General features: G+C 37.9%; 1 protein-coding gene across 1 annotated transcript in view; it reads right to left on the bottom strand.

Moving 5' to 3' along the window:
* LOC131999978 (cytosolic beta-glucosidase) overlaps positions 1 to 23090 on the bottom strand; it is a 165030-nt gene that overhangs the window by 40578 nt on the left and 101362 nt on the right. The window contains exons 8-9 of the mRNA XM_059373317.1: positions 19374 to 20170; positions 18525 to 18648 (exon numbers count right to left, since the gene is read on the bottom strand). Of these exons, the coding sequence (XP_059229300.1) occupies positions 18525 to 18648; positions 19374 to 20170 (921 nt within the window). The remainder of the gene's footprint in view (positions 1 to 18524; positions 18649 to 19373; positions 20171 to 23090) is intronic.

The raw sequence follows: 23090 nt of genomic DNA, 5'->3' as shown, positions 1-23090 counted from the left end.
TAATCTGAACTACATTTGGAGAACGTAATTTTAATCTGGATTAACTTCAAGGTCAACAAATGAAAAGTAAGCACAGATAAAGAGACTTTGGCCAATGGAGGAAATAACTAAGTCTCCAGAATATATAGCAAAGGAATATTTTTTAAGGACTGTTCAAGAAAGACTTGTATATTTACTAACAAACATAGTATGAAAACAAACATTAAGTATCTGGGGCTATGAATCTACTCAGGGTCAAGGTTCTGTTAAATAGCCAAAGGAAGCATATTAATCCCTCAGATCACTGTGATGACATGTGACTCAGTAGCTACGGCAGATATTACCTACATTAATGAGGTTCCAAGACACTTGTTTCTGAAGTGTGTAAAAGAGAGAGAGGCTACATCCATGTGACAGCTGATGTAGGAGAAGACGTTAGGGTTCAAACCTGATGGCCAAGAAAGAATTCTTTGGTGCAAAAAGCTGGTTTTAGTAAAGCATGTAGACAGGAAGTGTGGGCAGAAAGTGCTGCACTGGGTTCATGAGGAGTGGCCCATTATATACTTGCAAGTTGGGAAGGGGTTAAGGATACTATAAGCACCCCCACCCCACCTAGGTATATTGGTAACAAGGTTTCCAGGATCCTGAGGGGGCTAGCTATTGTTAGGAAAGGTCATTTATTGCTGCTTAATAAAAATTCAGTCATGAGATCCTTCAACTGCATATTGTTGGGTCATATGTTTGGGGGATGATTGCCAACATGTATCTTGGGTAGAAATAAAGTTTCCAAAGGAATTTTTATATGTTAAATTTTTAAGATTTTTAAAAATATTTTTATTTATTTATTTGACACAAAGAGAGAGAAAGAGAGAGGCAGAGAGAGAGAGAGAGAGAGAAAGCACACAAGCAGAGGGAGCTGCAGGCAGAAGGAGAGGGAGAAGCAGGCTCCCTCCTGAGCAGGAAACCCAATGCAGGGCTCTGTTCCAGGACTCAAGCCGAAGGCAGACACTTAACTGAGCCACCCAGGCGCCCCAGGAATTTTTATATGTTAAAGTAGGCTTACAGGATTCTGGGGGTTGGGCCAGGATTGCCTCGTGCCCTTAGCAAAGTATTAACACTGAGGCAGCGAAGTCCCTAGAGCAATGTCACTCTGCCTGTTTCAAAGACTTGTCAGTGGGCTGTAGATAGTAAGAAAATTTAATAATTTTTCTTCTGTCTTTGTTTCCCACATCAACAGCCAACTTCGTGTCATTGACAGAGACCAAAGAATTCAAACCAAAATGTTAGGTCATTACCATATCCAGATCTAACCCCCTAAACTGTTCCATCCAGACGTTTATTTATTAATGTTCTCTACTGTGCAGAAGGAAGTTTCCAAGTCAAACACTTTGTGATTGATTGGGGTAGATATGACTTTAAAGAATTAAGTGTGCTTACTTATAATTCAGTAAAGTCTCTACTTTATAATTCATGTTTTTGTCATTGGTGAGAATTACAGAGATCCAATTCTAATGCAAAAATATTTATCTTGACAAAGTTTGATTAAATAAAGCCAACACATGTCATCCTGAGCTCTGAACTCATATTAAACTTTCAAAACCAGAAGAGAAGTGAACCAAAGAAAAGAAACTAACTTTCATTTGCTAGAATCTTTACTGTCACAAAAGCAAAGCCAGGGCTTCAGCTGGGGCACAAAAGCAGGACTTGGCTATGAAGTGGTATTCTGCACCATGTTCGTCCTGCTGCCATAAGGTTAAGTGTGACCAGTAGGTTAGCGATGTTTGGGGATTTCATAACTTCAGACTGCTCTAATGTGGAGGATGTGAAAATTCCATTAGATCCTTGGCTAAAACTGCCTGAAATTCACAGAATTTAGGATTGGAAGGTGATCATGTCCAGACAGCAGCTGTGCCTTATATATTTCTGTATCCTCCATGGAAGCAAGAGCACTGTGGGTACCCAATAAATATGAGGCAATTGCACACACTTGTGGAATGACCCTCCCACATGGGGCAGACGTCCTCTCAACAGCGTCTTTGACAGATGGGCATCTGGCATCTGCTTTCATGCCATCTATTGACAAGTATCTAATGATCTCCTGAGGACATGCATTCCCTTATTCAGCCCCACTAATTGTTCGAAAGCTGTGTCTTATGTTAAACTGAAACTTGCTTTCATGAATGGGCCCCCACTGGCCTGAGTTCTGCCCTCCCCAGCAACACAAAATGAATCTTTTTAATCTCATACCTGATAGTTCTTTAAGAATTTAAAAAAAAATAAAAGCCCTTGCCCTATTAGGAGATCATCTTAGACAATATCTTCTGGGTATGACTTGGGTTGTTAATATTAATGTTAATGTTCAACGGTGCCAAGGATGGAAGATAATATTCCAGGCAAAATTAAGAGTGATGTTATTATACCTTATAATCAGGAGATCTGATACCATGAATACAAGTAGAGTAAATATTTTAAAAATTACAACACACATGTTTTCTTCCATAAAGCATTTTCAATAATGCATACTAGGCTTTTATTCTTCCAAATTTCATTTCTGAACCAGGAATATGATCATGATACTTCCTTGCCTAATATTCTTCAATGATTCCCATGACTTTCATTCAATCAAAAAAAATTTATTAAGTTCCTATTATGTGCCAGGAACTATACTATGTCCTGGGCATGGGGGCGCAGAAACGATCAGGGAAGCATGGTCCCTTCTCTCATCAAGCTTATAGTCTATGGAGATGTGTCAGGAAACCATTAAACAACTAAGAAATACTATTTTGGATAAAGAAAACAGGTAGAAACTGATTGGAAATGAAGGTCATACATTAGTTGGCTCCTCAGGGAAAGCCTCTGTGAAGAGGTGAAATTTAAGCTAAGACCTGTTTGATGAAAATGAACAAACCACCATAAAAGTAGCAGCAAGCTTGTTTTTGCTCTCTTCCCTAATGAACTTTTTGTCATCAGCAAACTGGAAATGCATTCCCTCAACTCGTTACCCAAATCATTGATGAAATGATTTCATCGTTGCCTGGGACAGGGTCAAGACGAAGGGAACTTCAGGCAGATAAGAGTTTCCTGCTAGACTGTTATGCAACGTCTAGTTACAAGGACCTTGCAAAGCAAATATGCTTTTAAGATTTCAAAAGCAGGGCAGAGTCTGTCCCTCCTAAACTCTCTTAAACAATAGAGGGCACACTGCACTGCCTCTTGTGGGATTGTTTTCCCCTCCAGCAAAGCCAGCCAGTGAGTAACTTTCCATGAATGCATTTCAGTGTACTGGCACTTGTACCTCCAGCCTCTGTGGGAGTCTCACATGATGGCACCTCAGTCCAATACAATTCAAACTTCTTTCCCAGAGCAAAGACATCTAAGCCTTCCCTGGAGAGCTTGCCTTCTCTTATACCATAGTGTTGAGTTAGCAGAAGAAGCCTGGTAGTAGCCTGTGCTGTATATGTGTCTACATAAGAGGGGCCTGAGGGCAGTGTTCTGGACAATAACACCTCTATACAATATCACTTGACCCTGCTGCTGGTCCTCTGTGACCTGGAAAAGAGAGGAAGCCTATATATCTTCCCTGGGCTCCTCATTTGCAACGTATTATCTCTGAGGAAAATACAATTTTTCCCAGCCCCTGACTTCGGCTGTAAAGATCTCATGTAAATACTAAGCATAAATCTTTGATTTAGATCACAGTTGCCAACGTGTTAAGCACACTCGTCCACCCAAACTCTATATCCTGCGGGTTTCCTTAGTATAGGTTCCCCTGCATACAGGGTGACTGCTATGATCATGCAAGTCCTACTTTGCGAAAGTAGGGAGGACACCCTCAAAATGAAGTGATTACACATTTGCTTAGTCTTTGAGACCATTTCCCAAGAAATGTAAAGTGTTTCAAGGAAAGGGAACCTCATTCTATATGGTACAAAGACACCAGGTGGACTAGCAGGTCTGCTTCATAAACTCCCATGTAAGAAATGCCTTTCAAACATGAACTTCTCAAGGATATTCAGTGCAATACTGTTTGTAAAACAAAAAACAAAACAAAACAAAAATGTCCATCATTTAGACTCCAAATATCCTCCAGCCAGAGATGAATAAATAAATGTGGTATGTTCATAGATCAGAATACCATAGATCCATTAAAAATAATGAGTTAAAGCTAAAATTATAAACACGGTAAGTCTTCAAGAATGTACTGTTGAAAACGGGTATGTATAGTGTGAAGCTATTGTGTCAATGGTATAACGCACAAAACAATATACAAATGGGTTATGGAAACATACATTTGTAGCCAGATGTGTATCTTGTGCCCACACAGACACTCATCAGCCTCAGGATCTGGGTTATCTAAGGTCAGGGAGGGAGCAATGGAGCTCTGGACAAGAGGGGAACGAAGGGGTTTCATCAGGGTCGATTTTATTAATTTTTTAATGTAAAATACATGTGGCAAAATATGAACACTTGTTAAATCTGGGTCACAGTTACAGTTACACTGGGTCACAGTTACCTGTATTTTTCTGTATGTTTGAAATAATTTTTTTTTAAGTGAAAGAGAAAGGCAGTTAAGCTTCATTTCCCCAAAGGAGCTACTATGTTGCTTCCCCTCTGATAATGAGCTCCCTATTATTCAGCGGCTTTCCAATTTTTCTTTTTTTAGCAACAGAGTTTTCCTTTCAAATTAAAATTTTTATGGATTCCTAATATATACAACCAATAAAAGCTGAGGTGCCCTGGAGCCCCATTTTCTCACCCTCCCTCTGTGCAAACTAACAGTCCCCAAAGATATCTCCATGGAACCCGAGACTCCACAGAGCACAACTTGAAATTAAGGTAACTAATGCTAAGTCCTCTTTGACCTGGCTGTCAGGACACTACAAGCTAGTTTCCAACCTTTATGTCAACAATCTATGGTCAGAATGTTTGCATTCCCTCTTCTTTTCCCTCCTTCACCTTTACGAGCTGGTATTTCTTTTTATCTAGAGCCTGAATATAATAAAATGGCCAATCTTCAATAACTGACCAAAATTAATACTTCTCAACAAGCTTAAACTGGCATTACTTAACTGTTCTTCCTACCATTATTCTCAACAACAAATTTAACGTTGCTCATGTTAACGATAATTTTTTCAAGAAGCAATCTCCCTTAAATAAAAGGAAAGTAATAAAAGACTTCAGGTGAATACAATTACACATATTTATAAGACCATTAGGAATGTCAAAAGTCAAAAAAATAAGATACATCATATAAACACCTTTCAACTACTGACCACCACAAATATTTAATATGACATTTTTGTGACTAAAGGTTTATTGGTGTGGAAAGCTAGTAAAGATATTTAAACTTCAATGTTGTGAATGTTCTTAAGTTTTAGCATTACATTTATATTAACATATATTCATTTGTTCTGCCAAGTGGTCTTACACTATACTTAGGAAAATGTCACATTTTGTTACAAAAGCCTATTTAATAAAACATTGCAATTAGCCACTCTGATATACCAAAGTTCAAACCCATCATTCCCAAAAGACTCAAAATAGCCCTATAATGCAAATATGGTCTGTCAAACATGAAACATGTTTGTGGTAGTTAAAGAGATAAAAGTTCGGTATAGCTAAAGAAGCAGTGATGGTGATACCATTGAGTTGCTGGCTTTTAATATATGTCTATATAATGAGGAAAAAAAATCACTTTGGGGTGAAATTACACACAATAACATGAAACTTACCTTACCAACTGAAGGACAGCTACGTAGTGAGTTGAGTCTCAGAGAAATCACAGGATTACAGTAGAATGCTAATTGTTGCTTTCTGGCTATGGATCCAGGCTTCTGGATCCTAGTGCTCGCCCTGACATTACCAAGGGAGACATCGACATTTTGAAAGAAGTACCTTGCTAATCCTGCCTTCACTCCAGGGCCAAGAGTTGCCTGATCTTGGAAAGCAAAATGAGATCTTCACCAGCTATTTTTCTGTTAGCTTTGCTCTCCCTTTAAGGCAGACAATCAGCCTCCTTCTACTGCCACTGTTGAACTCATGTAAATAAGTACTGAGGATGTGAAAGACATTATGGAAGAAAAGACTGGTTGTGTTGGAAGAGGGATTTCAGGGCAAGGAAGGAATTTAAAGACAGATAGAATGAGGACAGAGAGAAACCAATGAATACTATGTCTTATGGTGATCAATTAAATAACTAAAATCAATCTGCTTGCCTGAAAATGAATCTTATTAACTGAGATCACCACAAAGGGACAATAATAGAGATAATTTTTTGAGGAGACTATTTTTAACTCAAGTCAGTTGTTAAGCCATCTTTTAAAGTAGTATATGACCTTATGTGGGGTGGTTGGGGGGGGTGTGGAGATGAGGGGGGAGAGAATGTGGGAAGTTCAAAAGACCACAGAAATGATAAAATGCCTGTGAAGTTTTCATCAGGAAGGTTATATCGCCTAAAAAGCCCAATAAAAATAAGTCTAAAACATGATTGGATAAGAGTAAAGGTTGATGAAACACCAAGCTAGATTGATTACTAATGTCAGTTGTGATGTTCATCTCTAGAAATCTGTAGGAAAAGAACAGACAACCCTCAAGGCCAGATTTAGTTACTCATGTGCACAAAATCAGACTGGATGACCAGCATTATGACCTTGTGATAAAAAAAATGAAAACAGGGTGTTCTATAGAGTATTGTTTAAGGATATTGGAGGACTAATTCCAGAACTTCCCAACAGACAATAAGTCAACACATTGGGTCTGAGAATGGATATCAGACCCGTGTGAAGCGAATCTATCCAGCAAATGCCCAGTTTAATCTGTAGGGCAGAGTTGGAGTTCCAACAATATACAATAAACTCTTCATTAGTCTGACAGTCAGGAAGCGGAGTGCTCCAGCTAATCAAATATTTTTTGTTAATTGTTACCACATGCAGTAGGGTTACAAATTTTTTAAAGAATGAGAATAAATTAAAATACACTTAACACTGAAACTAAACTGATTATAATTTAATCTTTCTCTAATTATTCAGAATGCATTTCAGGGTCATCAAGAGAAGCATAAATTATCAGTGCTTGATGACTGTGCAGGAAGTCACAGTTTTTCTAAAATCCTAGTTAATAGATGCTGGGTAACAAAGAATTCACTGCAATCGTTATCATTTGGGGGGGGGGGGTTATGCTCTAGACATTTTTCTAGAATCTGAAGTATGTCATCAATCCTCACCAAAAATAAAATTTCACAAATGATGAACTGATATTCATAGAGTCAGGATAACAAGTCCAAGGTCACACAGCACAAAAGGGTGTCAGAGCCAGGTTTTGAATGCAGAACCATTTGTCTTTAAAGAATATGTTCTTTTGCTGTGTCATATATACTAATCCTTGTTGTGTAGAAGTATTCATACAAAGTGCTGCCTGTCTATACAACACTACCCACAATGGGTCATGCTGTTTGTTCTTCCAGAAATGCTGAAAGATATTTCTGAGTCACTCTTGACATTATTATCATATATTCATGAGGGCAGCAAACTTTGGCCATGAAATATTTTTGAAGTTTCTTTGTAAATGGAAGCCCAACTGTTCATTCAAAGGATCAACAACACAGTCTGAACATTCTTGGAAGAAAAATATTTGAAGAAGACTAAGCCAGCATAGCCTCAGTCATGGAACAAAATGATCTACCAATAAAGGTATACACACTTCATACGCACTCACGTGCCCCCATTTCATGCAGTGATCTAATTTTTGTGTTATTTTGCTTATTTTTAACTATAAAACCTATTTGACTCAGTTATTAGTCAAGAAACAAAATTTAAACATTTAAACATTTAAATTTAAATAATTTAAACATTTAAATTTTTCAAACATTTTAGGCTGGGTTTAATACTACTAAAGAAATGAATCCACTTGTTAAGGGAGAAAAAAGTTACTGCATCAACAGATGTGAGGCATCCCTCCTCCCATCATCTACATTTAGCCCCACGCTCATTAATGTTTTCACTTGAAACATTTATGGCTTCTTGTTCACCTTCACTCACCAGCACCAATTACAATTCTTCAAGGTTCAAATGCCTTTTCTTCCTCCACCCATAATGGTTTCACTTATCTCTGAAGCAGGCAGTGATTCCTATAATGGAATTTCACAAACAAGGGGGGGAAATGTGGCTGAACTTTAGAGAGGTACAAAGTAATCTCCGGCCATGATACTGTTTCATTAGCTAATCTCATTCACACACAGGAGACTTCGCTGTTGCTGAGATGACCCTATTCAGGGAGACAGGCCTCCCTCCCCCTCCTCTTCACATAGCATTTCCAGATAAGCCTTAAGAATTTCTTTCAATTCTGAAAGAAACTACTTTCATCTCCAGCACCAGGCTGATATTTTCACTGTATTGAAGAAAATTTCACCTAAACAGTAACTTGGGGTAAAAGAAACCCTGACTAGAGTAAACTCTGTGCTTAAAAGTTCCAAATAGAAGAGATTTCCCAGCTATGAAGTCTCCACAGAATCATGGTGGGAAGGTAATTTTGAAAATGGCTGCAGCCTTATTCTCTTTCTAAGTCAGGATCTTGCCCAGACACAAAAGTTTCATGCTCAAGCCAAATTTGAGGAAAGTGAAAATCACTGCCTAACTGAATTACATTATGCAGTTATGGCAAAGCTTGGAAATCATACTGAACTGTCTTAAAACTTGATAGATTAGGTGGGGCTTGGCATGATCATGTTTTGAAAGGTGATTCTACTACTTGTGATTGTAACTGCCATGCACTTGTTCAGCTGGGGATTTTATTCTAATGCTCTGGACTGATTTGTTCATTCTACTTCTCCCTGAGATTTTATATTCTCTACAGTAACTTTGTTAAACTTGAATCTGAGGTGACCCTTCTAACTCTGAACTCCAAGGGATAACTTTCTCAGGGAAGGAAAAATAAGGTTCATTTTCAATATGACTGAAGAGAAGAGGAAACTCCCAAATTGAAGGTCAAGAAAATGTTACCTGTAACCTGAATCAATAGCAATAGAAACAGTTCATTGAAGAGCAAGGTCTTATTTTATGTTCAACTAAGAAAGGTGTTCACATTTCAAATTAAGGAGCTAACTGAGAAGAATGAAGAAAGTTAAAAAAAAAAAAAGATGTTAATTATAATACCTTAGACTTAATTTTATAGCCTAAGAAATTATTGAGAGTTCCAATAAAATATGATCCTTGACACACCTGAGTTGAAAGGATATTTAGAGGGTCACAAAATTCTTAAACTGGAAGGATCCCAAAAGAAAAACTAGTTCAACCCTTTTCTTTTTCTAATGAAGGACCTGAGGCTCAGAGGAGTTGTGTATTTATATAAAGAGTTTAAAAGCCTTCAGCATAGATTTCAATTATTGTCACAGCAAAAACAAATTTAGTATCAAAAGGGTATAATTAGCAGCTATGCATAATCCCAAAGCATGAAAATTATTCTCATAATAGCAAAAACAATCCTCTATTTCTTTAAAGAAGCAAAATGGTGGTATAAATCTAATATTTGGTTCAAATTCCCAGGAGTGATTCTGTTTTTCTGCTTATTTAGACTCAAATTCCTAATCGGCCATTAGGAAATTTACTGACCGGCCACTGAATGCTAAGTATATAGCTCAAAAAATTTAATTCTGGTCAAATTTTGTCATTTAAAAAATGGTAAATAAAATCTTTATACACACTGATCCTGCCTATGAGCTCTTGTACCTTTTAATAATTTCCATTTCTTCTGATGGCTTTCTTCCTTACTTCCATGGATTATAATGGGTCTTCAAGACTCCAAGTGTCTCTCAACTCCCATCTATTCAACTGTGTTATTCAACATGTGCTTAATTGCAACAAGGCTGCAATTGCACAAGGAGCCCATGAATCAGTGATGGCACCAATTTTTTAATGTCCTTATTCATAACATTGCTGATTTTCTTCTACATGGTGGCAGGCCTGCTATTGAAAAACTAATATAGGATGCAGTTAACCAGTTACTCACCCGATTACGAATCTGGAAGAGCTGACAGACACAACATTTATGTCACTATAGGGCAACTGACCAGCATAAGTCATGTCAAAGTTATAAACAGGTAAGATAAGAAAAAGAAAGGAAGGCTATAAAGCTGCGATATTAGCACTGCTTATAATCTAATTACCAACACTGCAAATGCAGACACTCATTTCTTTTGTGCACCCAGAGTTAATTCCCACTGATGAACTCACAAGACCTAGATTTACAAAACATAATGTCGATGTATTATTTTATAATGGAGAATATTCCTTTCCAAGCACTGGGAAACTTATGTTAAGCTTCCTGAGTAGGAATGGCTAACACCTGGGCATCCACTTCTCTCTATTCTTTCCATGAACCCACATGGATCCAATAGAATCTTTATTAACACCATTATTAACTTTATTAACTCCCCTGCCAATCACACTAAGATAAATTTTACTAGCTTTATTCCAAAGCAGTGCCTTTTCATTCTCAAGATAACTAAAGGTGGGTAATAATCAGGTACTAATCAAGTTATTTTGGAGATTTGGAAATAATAGCTAATGTAAGCAGATGCTTGAGGACCACTTCACCTTGGCCCAGGAGAAGACCTCAGAAGTTCACCTTCTCTCAATTCCAACAGCTATCTTACCACATGAATATTCCATCATTGTGCTCTCCTGAAACAAGTTTAAAAAATCATTATCTCTTTAGACCCATGTTTTTATTTCCTTTGAATATATACCCAGAAGTGGAATTGCTTGATCATATGTTAGTTCTGTTTGTAATTTTTTGAGGAACCTCGCTACTATTTTCCATAATGCCTGAACCAACTTATGTTGCTGCCAACAGTGGGTAAGAGTTCCCTTATCTCTACATCTTTGCCAAGATGATAGCTAGAGATATGCACTCCTATGTTTATTGCAGCATTATTCCCAATAACCTAAGATATAGACACAATCTAAGTGCCCCGCAACAGAAGAATGGATAAAAGGGTTGTGGTATGTGTGTGTGTGTGTGTGTGTGTGTGTACAATGAAATACTATTCTGCCATAAGTAAAAGGCAAATCTTGTCATCCGCAACAACAGGGATGGAACTCAAGGGAATTATGCTAAGTGAAATAAACCAGATAGAGAAAGAGAACTACTGTATGATATCATTTATACGTGGAATCAAAAAAGGCCAAACTTAAAAAACAGAACAGAATGGTGGTCATCAGTGGCTGAGGGATGAGGGAATTGGGGATACATTGTTTAAAGGTACAAACTGGGAACTAATAATAAATAAGTTCTGGAGAGCTAATGCACATCGTAGTGATTATAGCCAATAATACTGTATTATAAACTTCAGAGTTGCTAAGAAACAAAATCTCAATTATCCCTAGCAAAAAAAAAAGAAAAAGAAAAAGAAAGAAAGAAATAATAATTATGTAACATAATAGCTAACACCAGGGTGGTAACCATATTACAATATATAAATATATCAAATTAACATGTTGTAACGTCAAACTTACAAAATGTTATATGTCAAATACATCTCATTTAAAAATCATTACCAGATACATCCTCTTTCAAGATTCCACTGAGTCTACTCTTCATATAGGAAGAGTACATTTTCTCCAGATAAATTATGCCTCAATTATTTTACAGGTCTCTTTTACAGTTATAAAAATGAAACTGAGCTTCTGTTTGCTGCCACATCACACAAAAACTACTGGACAGATTGTCCTAAAAAGTGGAGAGGGTAAGTTTGAGATACTCTGAATATTTTTTTAGAAGGCTCTAGAGTAGTCTTAAAATTCACCGGGCTTGAGGTAGTAGAGAACCTTAAGTAATTATTCCTCAGACATGGTGGAGCTAAATTAAAAAGAAGCTCAAAGGAATGTCCATCTGTAGGGGCACAGTGTAAGTATTAGAATGTTACTGAAGGAGAAGATGAAGAGTGGTTTTCAGTCAAAAAACACAAGGGCAGATTCTCTGAGGTGTGGTTGAGCTGCTTCTCACTTGGGCAGCCCCATGAATCCTATTCCCATGAAGCAGGTGCACCAGGTTCTTTTTCTCAGAGGGTGTGTCTGCTAAATGGTCTATGTCCCTAATCATATCAACATGTGCTTCACCCAGGTAATCCTGGCCAAGGAGCTTAGCAACCACCAGCCGTGTGTGTGTTTGTGTACATGTGTGTGTTTCTGAGTGTTACCAAGCTCTACACAAGTCATTTGGTCATATCACATGTTCTCTAAAACCCCTACACAGATCAAATCATCACAGCAGTTTAGCAATTTGCAGGAAAATAAAACCATAGAATCTGGGAATTGCAGATTTTGGAAGCAACTGGATAATGAGCACCAATCCCTTCTCTTACAGTGGAGAATACTGAGGTCCAGATTGTGGATTTTGTCCAGAGTGACAGATGTCCTTACAAGTATAAATAAATGTGTCAATTTGAATATAATAGCTAATATTTTAAGGTATTTGAGTACATAGGGACATAAATCATCTCATTTTATTTCACAACTGACTTTGGGTTAGGCAGAATAGTAATTAGCAATCGTCCCATTTAACAGGTGAGGAAGATGACATTCAGAGTCCTAATGATAACTGACCCAAAGGCACATCACTCAAACAGAGGACTTAGTCTGTCTTCCCTCTCCAAGCCCTGCAGACTCTTTACTTTGTCATGCTTTACATGAACAGAAAGTAAGGTAAGTGTGCCACTGAATGGAAGTAGGGGAGAAAAAAAAACAGGGAAGGCCATTGGCCATCACTCTGTTTAAGGTGAACTTTGTAATATCTGACTGTCTGAGTTTGTGGTCTCTGTGTGCAGGCTGGTGGACCACAAATACATTGGAAATTGTTTTCTTCATGACTTTTCAAATTCCACAAATCTATATACTAGCACACACTAACAATTCTTGTGCACAGCCTTCTAATCTTGTTCTTTCTTCTCTACTCCAACCTTGAGTAGCTGTCATCCAGTTCATCCAGGAGCAACAGTACCCAGTGGACCTGATATCCCACCCCACAAATATCCAAAACTGTGTGCTATCGGTGAGCTCTGAGATGAACTGCTTCATTGGGGCTAAGTTGACAAACATTTACTTTAAGAAGCAATAAAGCAACAGATAGGGAGTGGAAACCTATATGTAGGTACTTGGGTCTCTGTTCTGAGCTTGCAATAGATTTTTAATTGGTTAGTTTTTCTAAAAGGTCAATGTATTAACCTTTGAGATCTTTCCTTAATTCTTAGGATTTTTTAAATGCACATTGAGAAAAACACAGGTGCTTAACACATTTTGTCCAGTTAAATGGGCCTCTGTGATCTGAAATTGACATAGGCAGGTGGCTGCCAGGTCTGCTCTACTTCGGGAAATGGATGTATTTCTCCTTTACTGGCTCTCCATGGGAAGGAGAAGAGGGAAGGGGAGGGAGGATGCTGACAGACAACAGCAGGGTGATTCTGTGCTCAGCATCTTGTCTTGGTGGTATACCCAAACTGCAAGATTTATAACCTTCTTGTTACAATGCATCAGCTTCAACACTTTCAGTGAAGTCTTCAATAACTTCGATGACATCTTGCTGAGGGGTTTTGTCATTAAAAGCCTAAAGCTGGTCATTAACAAACCTTCTCTGCAATCATCTACTGCTGTGCTAAGTCAGGCATGGATCTGACTGGAAAGTTGGGCTGGCTCAGAAACTTTCCAGAAGTCTGCTGCTTTCTTTCTTTCTTTCTTTTTTTCCCTCCCCTCTATGGGGTATATTTCTTTAGGGAAAGAAAATGCAGTTCCCAATTATTTAATCATTTATTTCTCATTACGCATTGGCTAACTCTTCTCTGATAGACATTACCAAATTCAACAAATGTGTAGAACACTACTACATGCCAGAAGGGGAGTCAGGTCTGATGATATAATCATAAAAAGACACAGCTCCAGAACGGAGTGTCCACAACCCTCTTCAAAAATTAGCCACCGTCTACAGATGCTTTATAATGTGTCAGATTCTGTATTTAGGCTTTATAAGGATTACTTTGCTCACTTTTCACCACTCTTTACAAGATAGATGTCTTATTATCCCCATCCTGAAGATTAGAGGGCTGAAAATTACTGAGCTTGTGAGTGGCAGAACCAGGTTTGAAACCCATGTCTTGTCTGACTTCCAGCAAGTTCACGTACTCCAAACAACAGGATTTGGGCAGAACACAGGCTCACATCCCCTTTCAGGAGGATTTAGGTCATGGCTGGAGTATTACACATTGGGAGTAACCTCCCCTATTTCACACACTTCCTCACCTCCCTGGCAACATTCAGGCATCCATTTGTGTATATTTACAGATGAACTTAAACTTGTCTTCTGGAGCAGCAAGGACTGGTGAAAATTTTTATGAATATAATGGAGATTCATATGAAATGAGAAAGGCTTAACTGTTTGAAGATCAGTGCTTTCTGAACTTATGCAAAAACTTCATGTGGTTGAGCAATTCCAGCTACCCTGTTGCATATGGTTATTTCTGCTGCAAATGATTTAATTTTTCACCTAATCTGGCAACCTCTCTGATGGAAGTAATGAATGGAGGGAGGCGGTTGTTGCTTTCTACTCCACAGGAGTCAACTGTAGATAGCCAGAGGGCCAAAGTTACAACATTCATTCATCCCAAAAAGAAAAATAGAGAAACCTGCAAACATGTAGGAAAATTCTCCTATAACTTAAAAACTTGGTGGAAAAAAAAAAAAAGTCTTGGGATGACATGTGTAAAACAACAAGTTAAATAACTGGGGTGATAAATTAAGAGTACACATTTAATAATAATTATTATTATTACCATTGGTTGAGGGCCTACTGTGTGCGAGGCAATTGCTGGTTAAGGGTAATTACATATTAGCTCATTAAATGGAATTTTTATAAGAACCCTGTCAGGAGAAAGTGTTAATCCATTTTTACAGATGAACAAACTAAGAGTTTGGGAGGTTGAATAATTTGCCAAAGGCCTCTCATTGAATAATTTGCAGAGCTGAAATGTAAGCCAGTTATGTTATTGCAAGTTTTTTGTGTCTCTCCTGTGTTGCTTTTCTCTTATCTATATCTACATTAATTAAAATACAACCTATTTAAAGGCATTTAAATAATGCAATGATTAAAAAGGCATTAGCTAATTTCTCTTTTTTTTTTCTTGAAATGACATTTTTCTTTTTCTTTTTTTTTTTCCTTTCCCAATAGGAAACAGAAACATTAGCTTACTTTTTACTGCTCAATTAATTGCTGTGGGATTTTACCTGAAGAGATCAGTGAGACCTCCAGGCAGATGTCATTGATCCAACTATAGTGTCATTCTGTGCCTGTCCATATGTGTGATGTTAGAGAGGAAGCTTTGTTTATGGGGACCACAAAGCCATCATCCATCTGACTCCCTGGGTTCTGACCAGCTCTCACCTGCAGCACTTCCCACTAAAGTCTTTCTTGGCCAGTTATTATTTTTAATTGCTCACGGGGTGCTTCTTACTAGTAGAGTTCTTGCCAATCGAGATCATCAGCACTACCTCAAAGGAGTCTCAGGAAATCGATTATAAATTAAGCTCCACTCCCCTGATGAGATGCAGGGTAAGATGGAGTCCAAGGTCATAGGACCTATTGGCTCCTGCAGGGACAGCATGGAGCCCTTTCGAAGACACTATGCAAGTTCCGAGTACCAAAGATGAGGAAAATGTTCTGTGTGATATGGACAAGCAACCACTTTGGGTCAGAAAGCCCTAAATTCACAGACCTCATCAAACACCAAAATAGTAGTAGCAGCAGTAATAATAATGCATGCATTCTGCTACGTTCCAGGAAATAGTACTTAGTCACTTAGTGATCTTAAACAAATGACTTAGCTAGCCTCTTTGAAGCTTAGTATTCTCATCTGTGTAATAGGAGCAATGACCTCGTCTCACTGTTTTAAAAATGAAATGATATGATGGTATCAGTTAACACTCTTTTTGTTCCAAGTGATAGAAAACCAATCAGGTTCAGGTAAGCAGAAAAAGCATTTCATTGTAAGTAAAAGTAATGTCTCTCAAGATCATGCATGCATCTGAGGAGTACTGGAATTAGAGGCTTAAGAATCACTCTAAACTCTCCCGGTTTCTTGTTTTCCCTTCCCTCGATGCACAGACAGCTCCCCTTTGTACTTACTACTCCTTAGCTTCTGAGGCGGGACATAGTCACCAAAGGCTCACAAGGCTACATTCCCCTGCCCAGTCTAGGCTAAAAGACTAAGTGATTGGCCCAAATTCTAAATCTCAGGGAAGAACTGGGATTGTCCCTATGGTAACCCTGAGGATAAGAAGAGGTGGATATTTCATAGAAGAAAAGGGAGTGATTACTAGAAGAGTTTCACCAAGATTAAATAATTGGTATCTACTACAACAATATATAAGAAATAGCTATCACTATATCCATTCCAGAAGAGATAACATGTCTTTTTTTGTCAATAAGTAGATTTCTGCACATTTGAAAGGCTACATTTTTTAAAAGATTTTATTTATTCATTTGACAGAGATGGAGAACACAAGTAAGCAGAGCAGCAGGCAGGGGGAAAGGGGGGAAGCGGGCTCCCTGCTGAGCAGAGAGCCCAATGCAGGGCTCCATCCCAGAACCCTGGGATCATGACCTTAGCCAAAGGCAAAGGCTCAACCCACAGAACTACCCAGGTGCCCCAAGGCTACATTTTTTAAATGTAAAACAAATATATTACATGTTAATTACAATAAGTATAGATCCTCTAATATTAAAAATCAGAAGAGAACACACATACTGTGAACAATTAATGTTTTAAGTGTCTGGTATCTATTGGGGTGCCTGGGTTGAGCCCCACATCAGGCTCTCTGCTCAGCAGGGAGCCTGCTTCCCCCTTCCTCTCTGCCTATTTGTGATCTCTCTCTCTCTCTCTGTCAAATAAATAAATAAAATCTTTTTAAAAAAATACAATTGAAATTCAACAAGTAGAAAAACAGAATTTTGTTTCTAATCCTATCTCCTCCCCTGCCCCTCAGAAACCCAAATCTTCTCACATTTTCCACTTTAACTTTCAGTTACTTTACTACTCACTTAAATTGTCTTAGTTTTGGGGTCTACTATCAAGTTTTTAGTGTTAAAGATCTAAGGGACTGTATTAAAGTACTTGAAACTATTTCAAAGAACAATGAAACTCCCTTACATGTTAGAACTAAACAGAGTACCAAGCTGGAAATGAACAAAGTCAATTTCTATTTTTCTCTCTTTTTCCCAAAAATACACAGACAATTTTGGAGAAGTCATTTGTGGTCCTCAAACCATCCATAAATCTGCCTCTTGGTAACCAGCTTACTTTCCTCTCAGAATGAAGCTGGGAACATCAATGGATTAACTATGAATAGGGCCATTTACGGAGAGAAGGGGGAGTGGAATCTCAGTCAACTAGACATTTCCTTTTTTTTTTTTTTTTTTTTAAACAGAAAGTGAATCCTTACCTAGAGAAAGAGTCTGTTTTGCATGTGATACAAAATAATTATTTCACTGGGCTCAAATCATGGGAATCAAATTGCCTTATGCCGATAAACTCCAAGCCAGAGTGAGGGATTAAGTACAATATATTTTAGGTTTGGGAAAGAGACCATCTTGTGTTACTTTCCAGAATTCCTTCTGGCTGATTTCAGCATATTACTGATTAATTTTGGATAGAATAATTTTGGACCTTTCAAATAGAATGATGAGAGAGAAGTGTGCCTATCCTGGTAAGAAAGGAAATTGAAAGTCGCATTTTTGCATTGGATTTTTTGTTTCTGTGATATGATTCCTTTATATGGAGGAGAAATTAAATTTACAAAGCAACAGTGTTCCATGTAAATGCTGAAATGGGGAAATTAACTGGTGTCGAAATGTGTGTTACCAGTTAAAGATTATTCTTTCACATTTGTTATCAAATATGAAAAGAATTTCATGGGGGAAAGAGCAGTTTCCAGAATAATAATCTTGTCTAGAAATAAAATTCACAGATCCTATATGACAAAAACACGTTCCTAAATGGGGCTGTTTGATTACAGCCTAAATGAAACATATAGTGATGTAAGACTCATTTTAGGCCAAAACTCATCGAAGCCCATTTAAATGTTTATTGTGTAAATGCTTAATTTTGATCCTTCAAAAATTCTGTCAGTTCATGTCTTGGTACCTGGGATATTAAAATATGCAAATAGGCATGATGTAGTTGATCAGTGCTAATCTTTTTGTAACAACTAAAGTTCTCTTTCACCAGCCACCACCCTTCTGTTCATGTCACCTTCACCCAGGAGTCACACAAAATGCAGAAGACAGTCACTTTTACTTGATTAAATTTTGGGAGGTTGAAGCTAGGCCAAAACCCTCACCTTCCTCTTTACTAAATACTTTTTCTCCTCTCTCTTAATTACATGGCTTTACACTGATTTACATGAATTTCAGCTTTCAAAATCATTGGTCTTTGCTAAATGAAAACAGGCACATGGGAAAATTATATTAAGTTTGCACAATTGATCTTTCATCATTTCAAATGGTACCTTTGAACAGTTCCTGAAATGTCTGTCTGAAATACTCCCAGCGCTGAGGGTCATCAAGAGATGCAGGGTCACCCTGGGGAAACCCATTCTCAGTGATGTAAATTACAGGGTTATTATACATATCCTAGAACAAGAGAACTGAAGTTTTATTCCAAAGAGATGTAACAAGAAAAAAAAAAAAAGACTCATAAAATCAGGTGTTTTACCCTCTATCTTCTCTAAGCTACAACCCAAAACTAGTTTTCATCAAATTGCACTGACCCTATTAACTTAATTTTCCACACACTGACCTTTTCTGACTAACAATGGAAAAGCAAAACTGTGCAAATGTCCATGAAGATGGTCAAATGACTCTTATCATAATGAGAAGACAGAAGTATCTTTCTTTCATCAGTATCTGCTGATTGTCACTACAATTTAACCCCTTGGTCCCACTAATGGCTACACTCTCTATCCCCCCAGAGCAAGGGTCCTAAAAATCATTAACTTAAAATTTTAATTTCAGATACCTGGACTCCATCCAGATAACAGAGACCCAAAAAAGGATCCAGCTATTTCAGCCCTTAATATGCCTTTTAGTAATTACAGTTGTGACATCAGCCTGGAAAATATGTCCAAGCTACTCCTATGCCCACAACTGCCTTTAACAGAGAAGTCCAACTTTAACCAGTGTATCAAAGCCCCTTATCAGCTAGTTACTCCTCACCAGCTGAACACCTAATCTCTCTTTCCAAGCCAACAAATGTGTAACCTACTGCCTAAAATCATCCTTTTTCCAAGTTCACACATACATCTGTCTTCCCACTTCTACATATTTGGGTATACATGAATAGAAACACTGTGTTTTACCTTAATGTATTTCAGTACTTTACGTATTCCCCATGGCACCACGTAGATCCAATCCAAACTTTTTATCCAAGATGGGTCTGGAAAAACTTGAATCTCGACATCCTGGAAAAAACCCAGTTCTCCTTTCTTATTCTCCTGGTACTTTACTAAGCGAGTTGTATAATAATGCACAGCAAAGAAATCAGCAGTGCCTTTAATCATTCTCTTCTCTTCTGTAAATTCTGGAAGCCTTGATGATGGATAGCCTTGCTTTTTACTCATGAAGACAATCTGGGACTTGACGACTTCCGGATAATCACCATCAGTAAATATGGGCTTAGCAAAGAAATCCAAGCAGAAAGCAATGGCTCTTTTAGCAGCTTCCCTGTCGGACACTGAATTGGGATCTGCAGGTTCCACCCAGGTAGCAAAAATTGCTAGAGACACCACGCCCTTCTGCTCTTTTCGGAATAAGGAATCGTAGCTGTGCCAGGATCTGGCGTGAGCTTTAATCAAATTATGAGCTGCCTGATAACCTCCAGTTCCAAAGTGAGGTACACCAGGAGGATATATTCCAAAATCATAGGCCAGCAGGGCAAAAACATTAGGCTCATTTATGGTGATCCAATGCTTGACTCGATCTCCAAAAGTACTGAAGCAAAACCAGGCATATTTATCGAAGGATTCAATGATTGCCTCTGACAACCAGCCTCTTTTGTCTTCTAAGGCCTGAGGCAAATCATAGTGGTAAAGGGTCACTATGGGTGTAACCCCATTAGTTAACAAATCATCAATGATCTTGTTGTAATAGTCAATTCCTAGGAGAAAAACAAAAAGGAAGCATAAGAAGAAAAGTTATTTTTAGAACACTGACAATAAGTAAAGATCAGGAAAGAATCAGGAATAATTTCCTAAATAACTTTTACCCCAAATAAGATTTGTTAGTTCCTACATATCATCAAGTAAAGTTTTGGAGGAACCATTAAAAATTCCAAGGAAGAATGGCTGATTGGGAAGTTGGGGGTATGATGGAAGACATGGAGCACAGATGTTCTGGACAAGTTGCTACCACATAACTTTGTGTTATGGCCACACTTACTGAAATTATTTTATTTGTTTGTATGTTTGATTTGTCTCTTAACCTCACTAAAATTCAAGCTTCATAATAGCTGGGATCTTATCTAATTCACTTCTGGTTCCCCAAATCCTGGAACAATACCAGGAATTCAATAGATACTCAATAATATTCATTTAATGAATGACTGGTTCTCAGTGGTATCAAATATTAAGTAAAAGAATTGATGGCTGCCTCAGTGCTTCTCCAGATATATCAGTCTTATAAGTCAGAAAAGGAGACCGATTGAGCATGAATAAGAGCTCCCAGAACATGGGTTACAAAGGCAGTTGGCCAGAGGCTTGACATGTAAGGAACATGGTCAGAGACTTTGCTCTAAGATCCTGACATAGTCCTGTGAGAATGCATAGCCACCCCTTGCTTTCAACTAATACTCCAGCACTGCAAGAGTGTGGGAGAATTGTTAGGATTGAGGCAGAGTTCAGAAAAATGTTAACTTAGAGATACTCTGCCTCAGAAACCAATGCCAAGAAGATGTTGGGTCCAACCTAATAATGACTCCTAATAGGAAGAGACTTACTGGGGGAGACCAGTATTAGGGCTTCATGTGATTTTAGTCTAAGATTATAGAAGAAACCTAAGCTCAGGAGAGAGAAGCTATCTTAGTTTGCAGTTATTTCCTGGATAATAATTATAAATTCATATGTAGAATTGTGTTGCTTTCAAAGTTTGTCTAGAAGTAGGGTCCTTTTCTCTTTCTTTTTTTAAACCTAGTATCCTCTGATTAAATAATAAATCAGATTTTTTAATTTGTTTCATTTAATTATTAATTTATTCATCCCTCAAATGCACATGTATGGAGAAGCTACTATATGCTGGACTTCCAGACATGTATAAGATAAATACTGTCCTTGGTCTAAGGGAGCTTCTATTTTAGTAGGGATTACAGATAAATTCATAAACAATTATAATACAGTATCATTGGTAAAGATCAAGTACAGAATTCCATTTAAGCATATGATAAAAAGTACCCACTACAAACTGAGAACTTATGAAAATCTATTTGGAAAACAGTATAGCCTTATGATTTCAAAAGCAAACTACAGCAACAGGCTACGTAAATTCTACCCCAATTGGTTCACCTATTTCCGTGACCTTAGGCAAGTTACTTTCTCTCTCTGAAATCATCGTTCCCTGTCTGTAAAATAAGATGGACAAAATAAAATGTGGACAATAATAGAAAACTACTTCAATAATTTATTGCAAGAATTTTAAGAGTTGATAAATTGAACATGGTTAGAACAGCTCTTGGCATAAGGTAAGGGCTCAGTACAGGTTACCTATCATTTTAGTAATTATTGTTATTGTTGTCATTAGTGGCATCTAAGCTGACAGTCAAATGCTGAATATGAATTACTCATATAAGGCAAGGAAGAACAGGTGATCCAAGAAGAGAAAAAAGGGAAACAAATATGTGAAAGAGTAAAAGAGTTGTGAAAATAAGCAAAGATCACCTAAATGTAAGCAGTCTATTTATTCAGACTTGCTGAATTCTACTCCCTTGCTGTAGCAAGGGAGTCAGCCATCATCACTTGCTTTTGACAGATACTCGAAGGCTGTCAGAGAAGAGGGAAGTTTTTATGGTAAGGGAAAAGAAGGGAAGGAGAAGGCTTCAGTTACCTTCTGAATGGAAGTTGTTGGCACAGGGAGGCTGTGCTAACTAGAAGTCAGACATCCCAAGAGATTGCTTTGGGTTGCTTATTTGGCTATCTCTGGTTGGTCCTAAGTTGGAAGCAGGGAGCAGGGAAACAAACCAACAAACACAAAAACAAAAAAGACAAAGAACAAAAAAAAACAGCAAAGTTGGCAGATGTTGATCAAGTTCTGACTATTGTGGACCAATTGCTATAGCGGTTGTAGTTTGGCTCCCTGGGTTTCTTTTGTAGATCAGAGTCTCATTATCATATGGACTGGCCATTGCTTTGTTTGTCTACTGTAATTTAGCCAAGTATGGCTATGTCTGGGAACTCTAAGTTAAGCATAATGAGAATGTATAGCTGAGCAGAGAAAGCATAAGAATGGTGAGAGAGAAGTAGGGTAAGCAGAAGCCAAATTATGCAAGGTCATATTTTGTCTACCTATCTGGAAGAGTGGATATTTTTAACAACAGCTCACTTGTTTTGCAAACCAGAACATAATGTGAATCATACATTAAAAACTCCATTCTTGGAAGAACTATTTGTATGCCATTTTCACTTGATAGACAGAATATCCCAGCCCCAAGAAGATATCCATGCCCTACTCCATGCAACCTGTGAATATGCTACTTTACATAGCAAAAAGGATTTCCAGACGTGATTAAGTTTAAGGATCTTGAGACGGGAAGATTTCTCTAGATGGTTCAAATGGGCCCAGTGTAACTACCCAAGTCCTTAGAAGTGAATCAGTAGAGCAGAGGAGTGGATCAGAAATATGTAACATAGAAGAAGAGGTAGGGGAAGTAGCAGCATAAGAAAGACTCAACCCACTATTGCCAGCTGTGAGGGTGGAAGGAGGGGGCCACCTGCCAAGGAATCTGATGGCTTCTAGAAACTGAAAATGGCCCTCAGTTGATAACCATCAAGGAAATGAGGACTTCAGTTCTACAACCATAAGAAACTGAA

This window comes from Mustela nigripes, chromosome 1, assembly GCF_022355385.1.
Source record: "Mustela nigripes isolate SB6536 chromosome 1, MUSNIG.SB6536, whole genome shotgun sequence".
In the NCBI taxonomy this organism is placed as follows: Eukaryota; Metazoa; Chordata; class Mammalia; order Carnivora; family Mustelidae; genus Mustela; species Mustela nigripes.
This window is presented reverse-complemented; position numbering and strand designations above follow the sequence as displayed.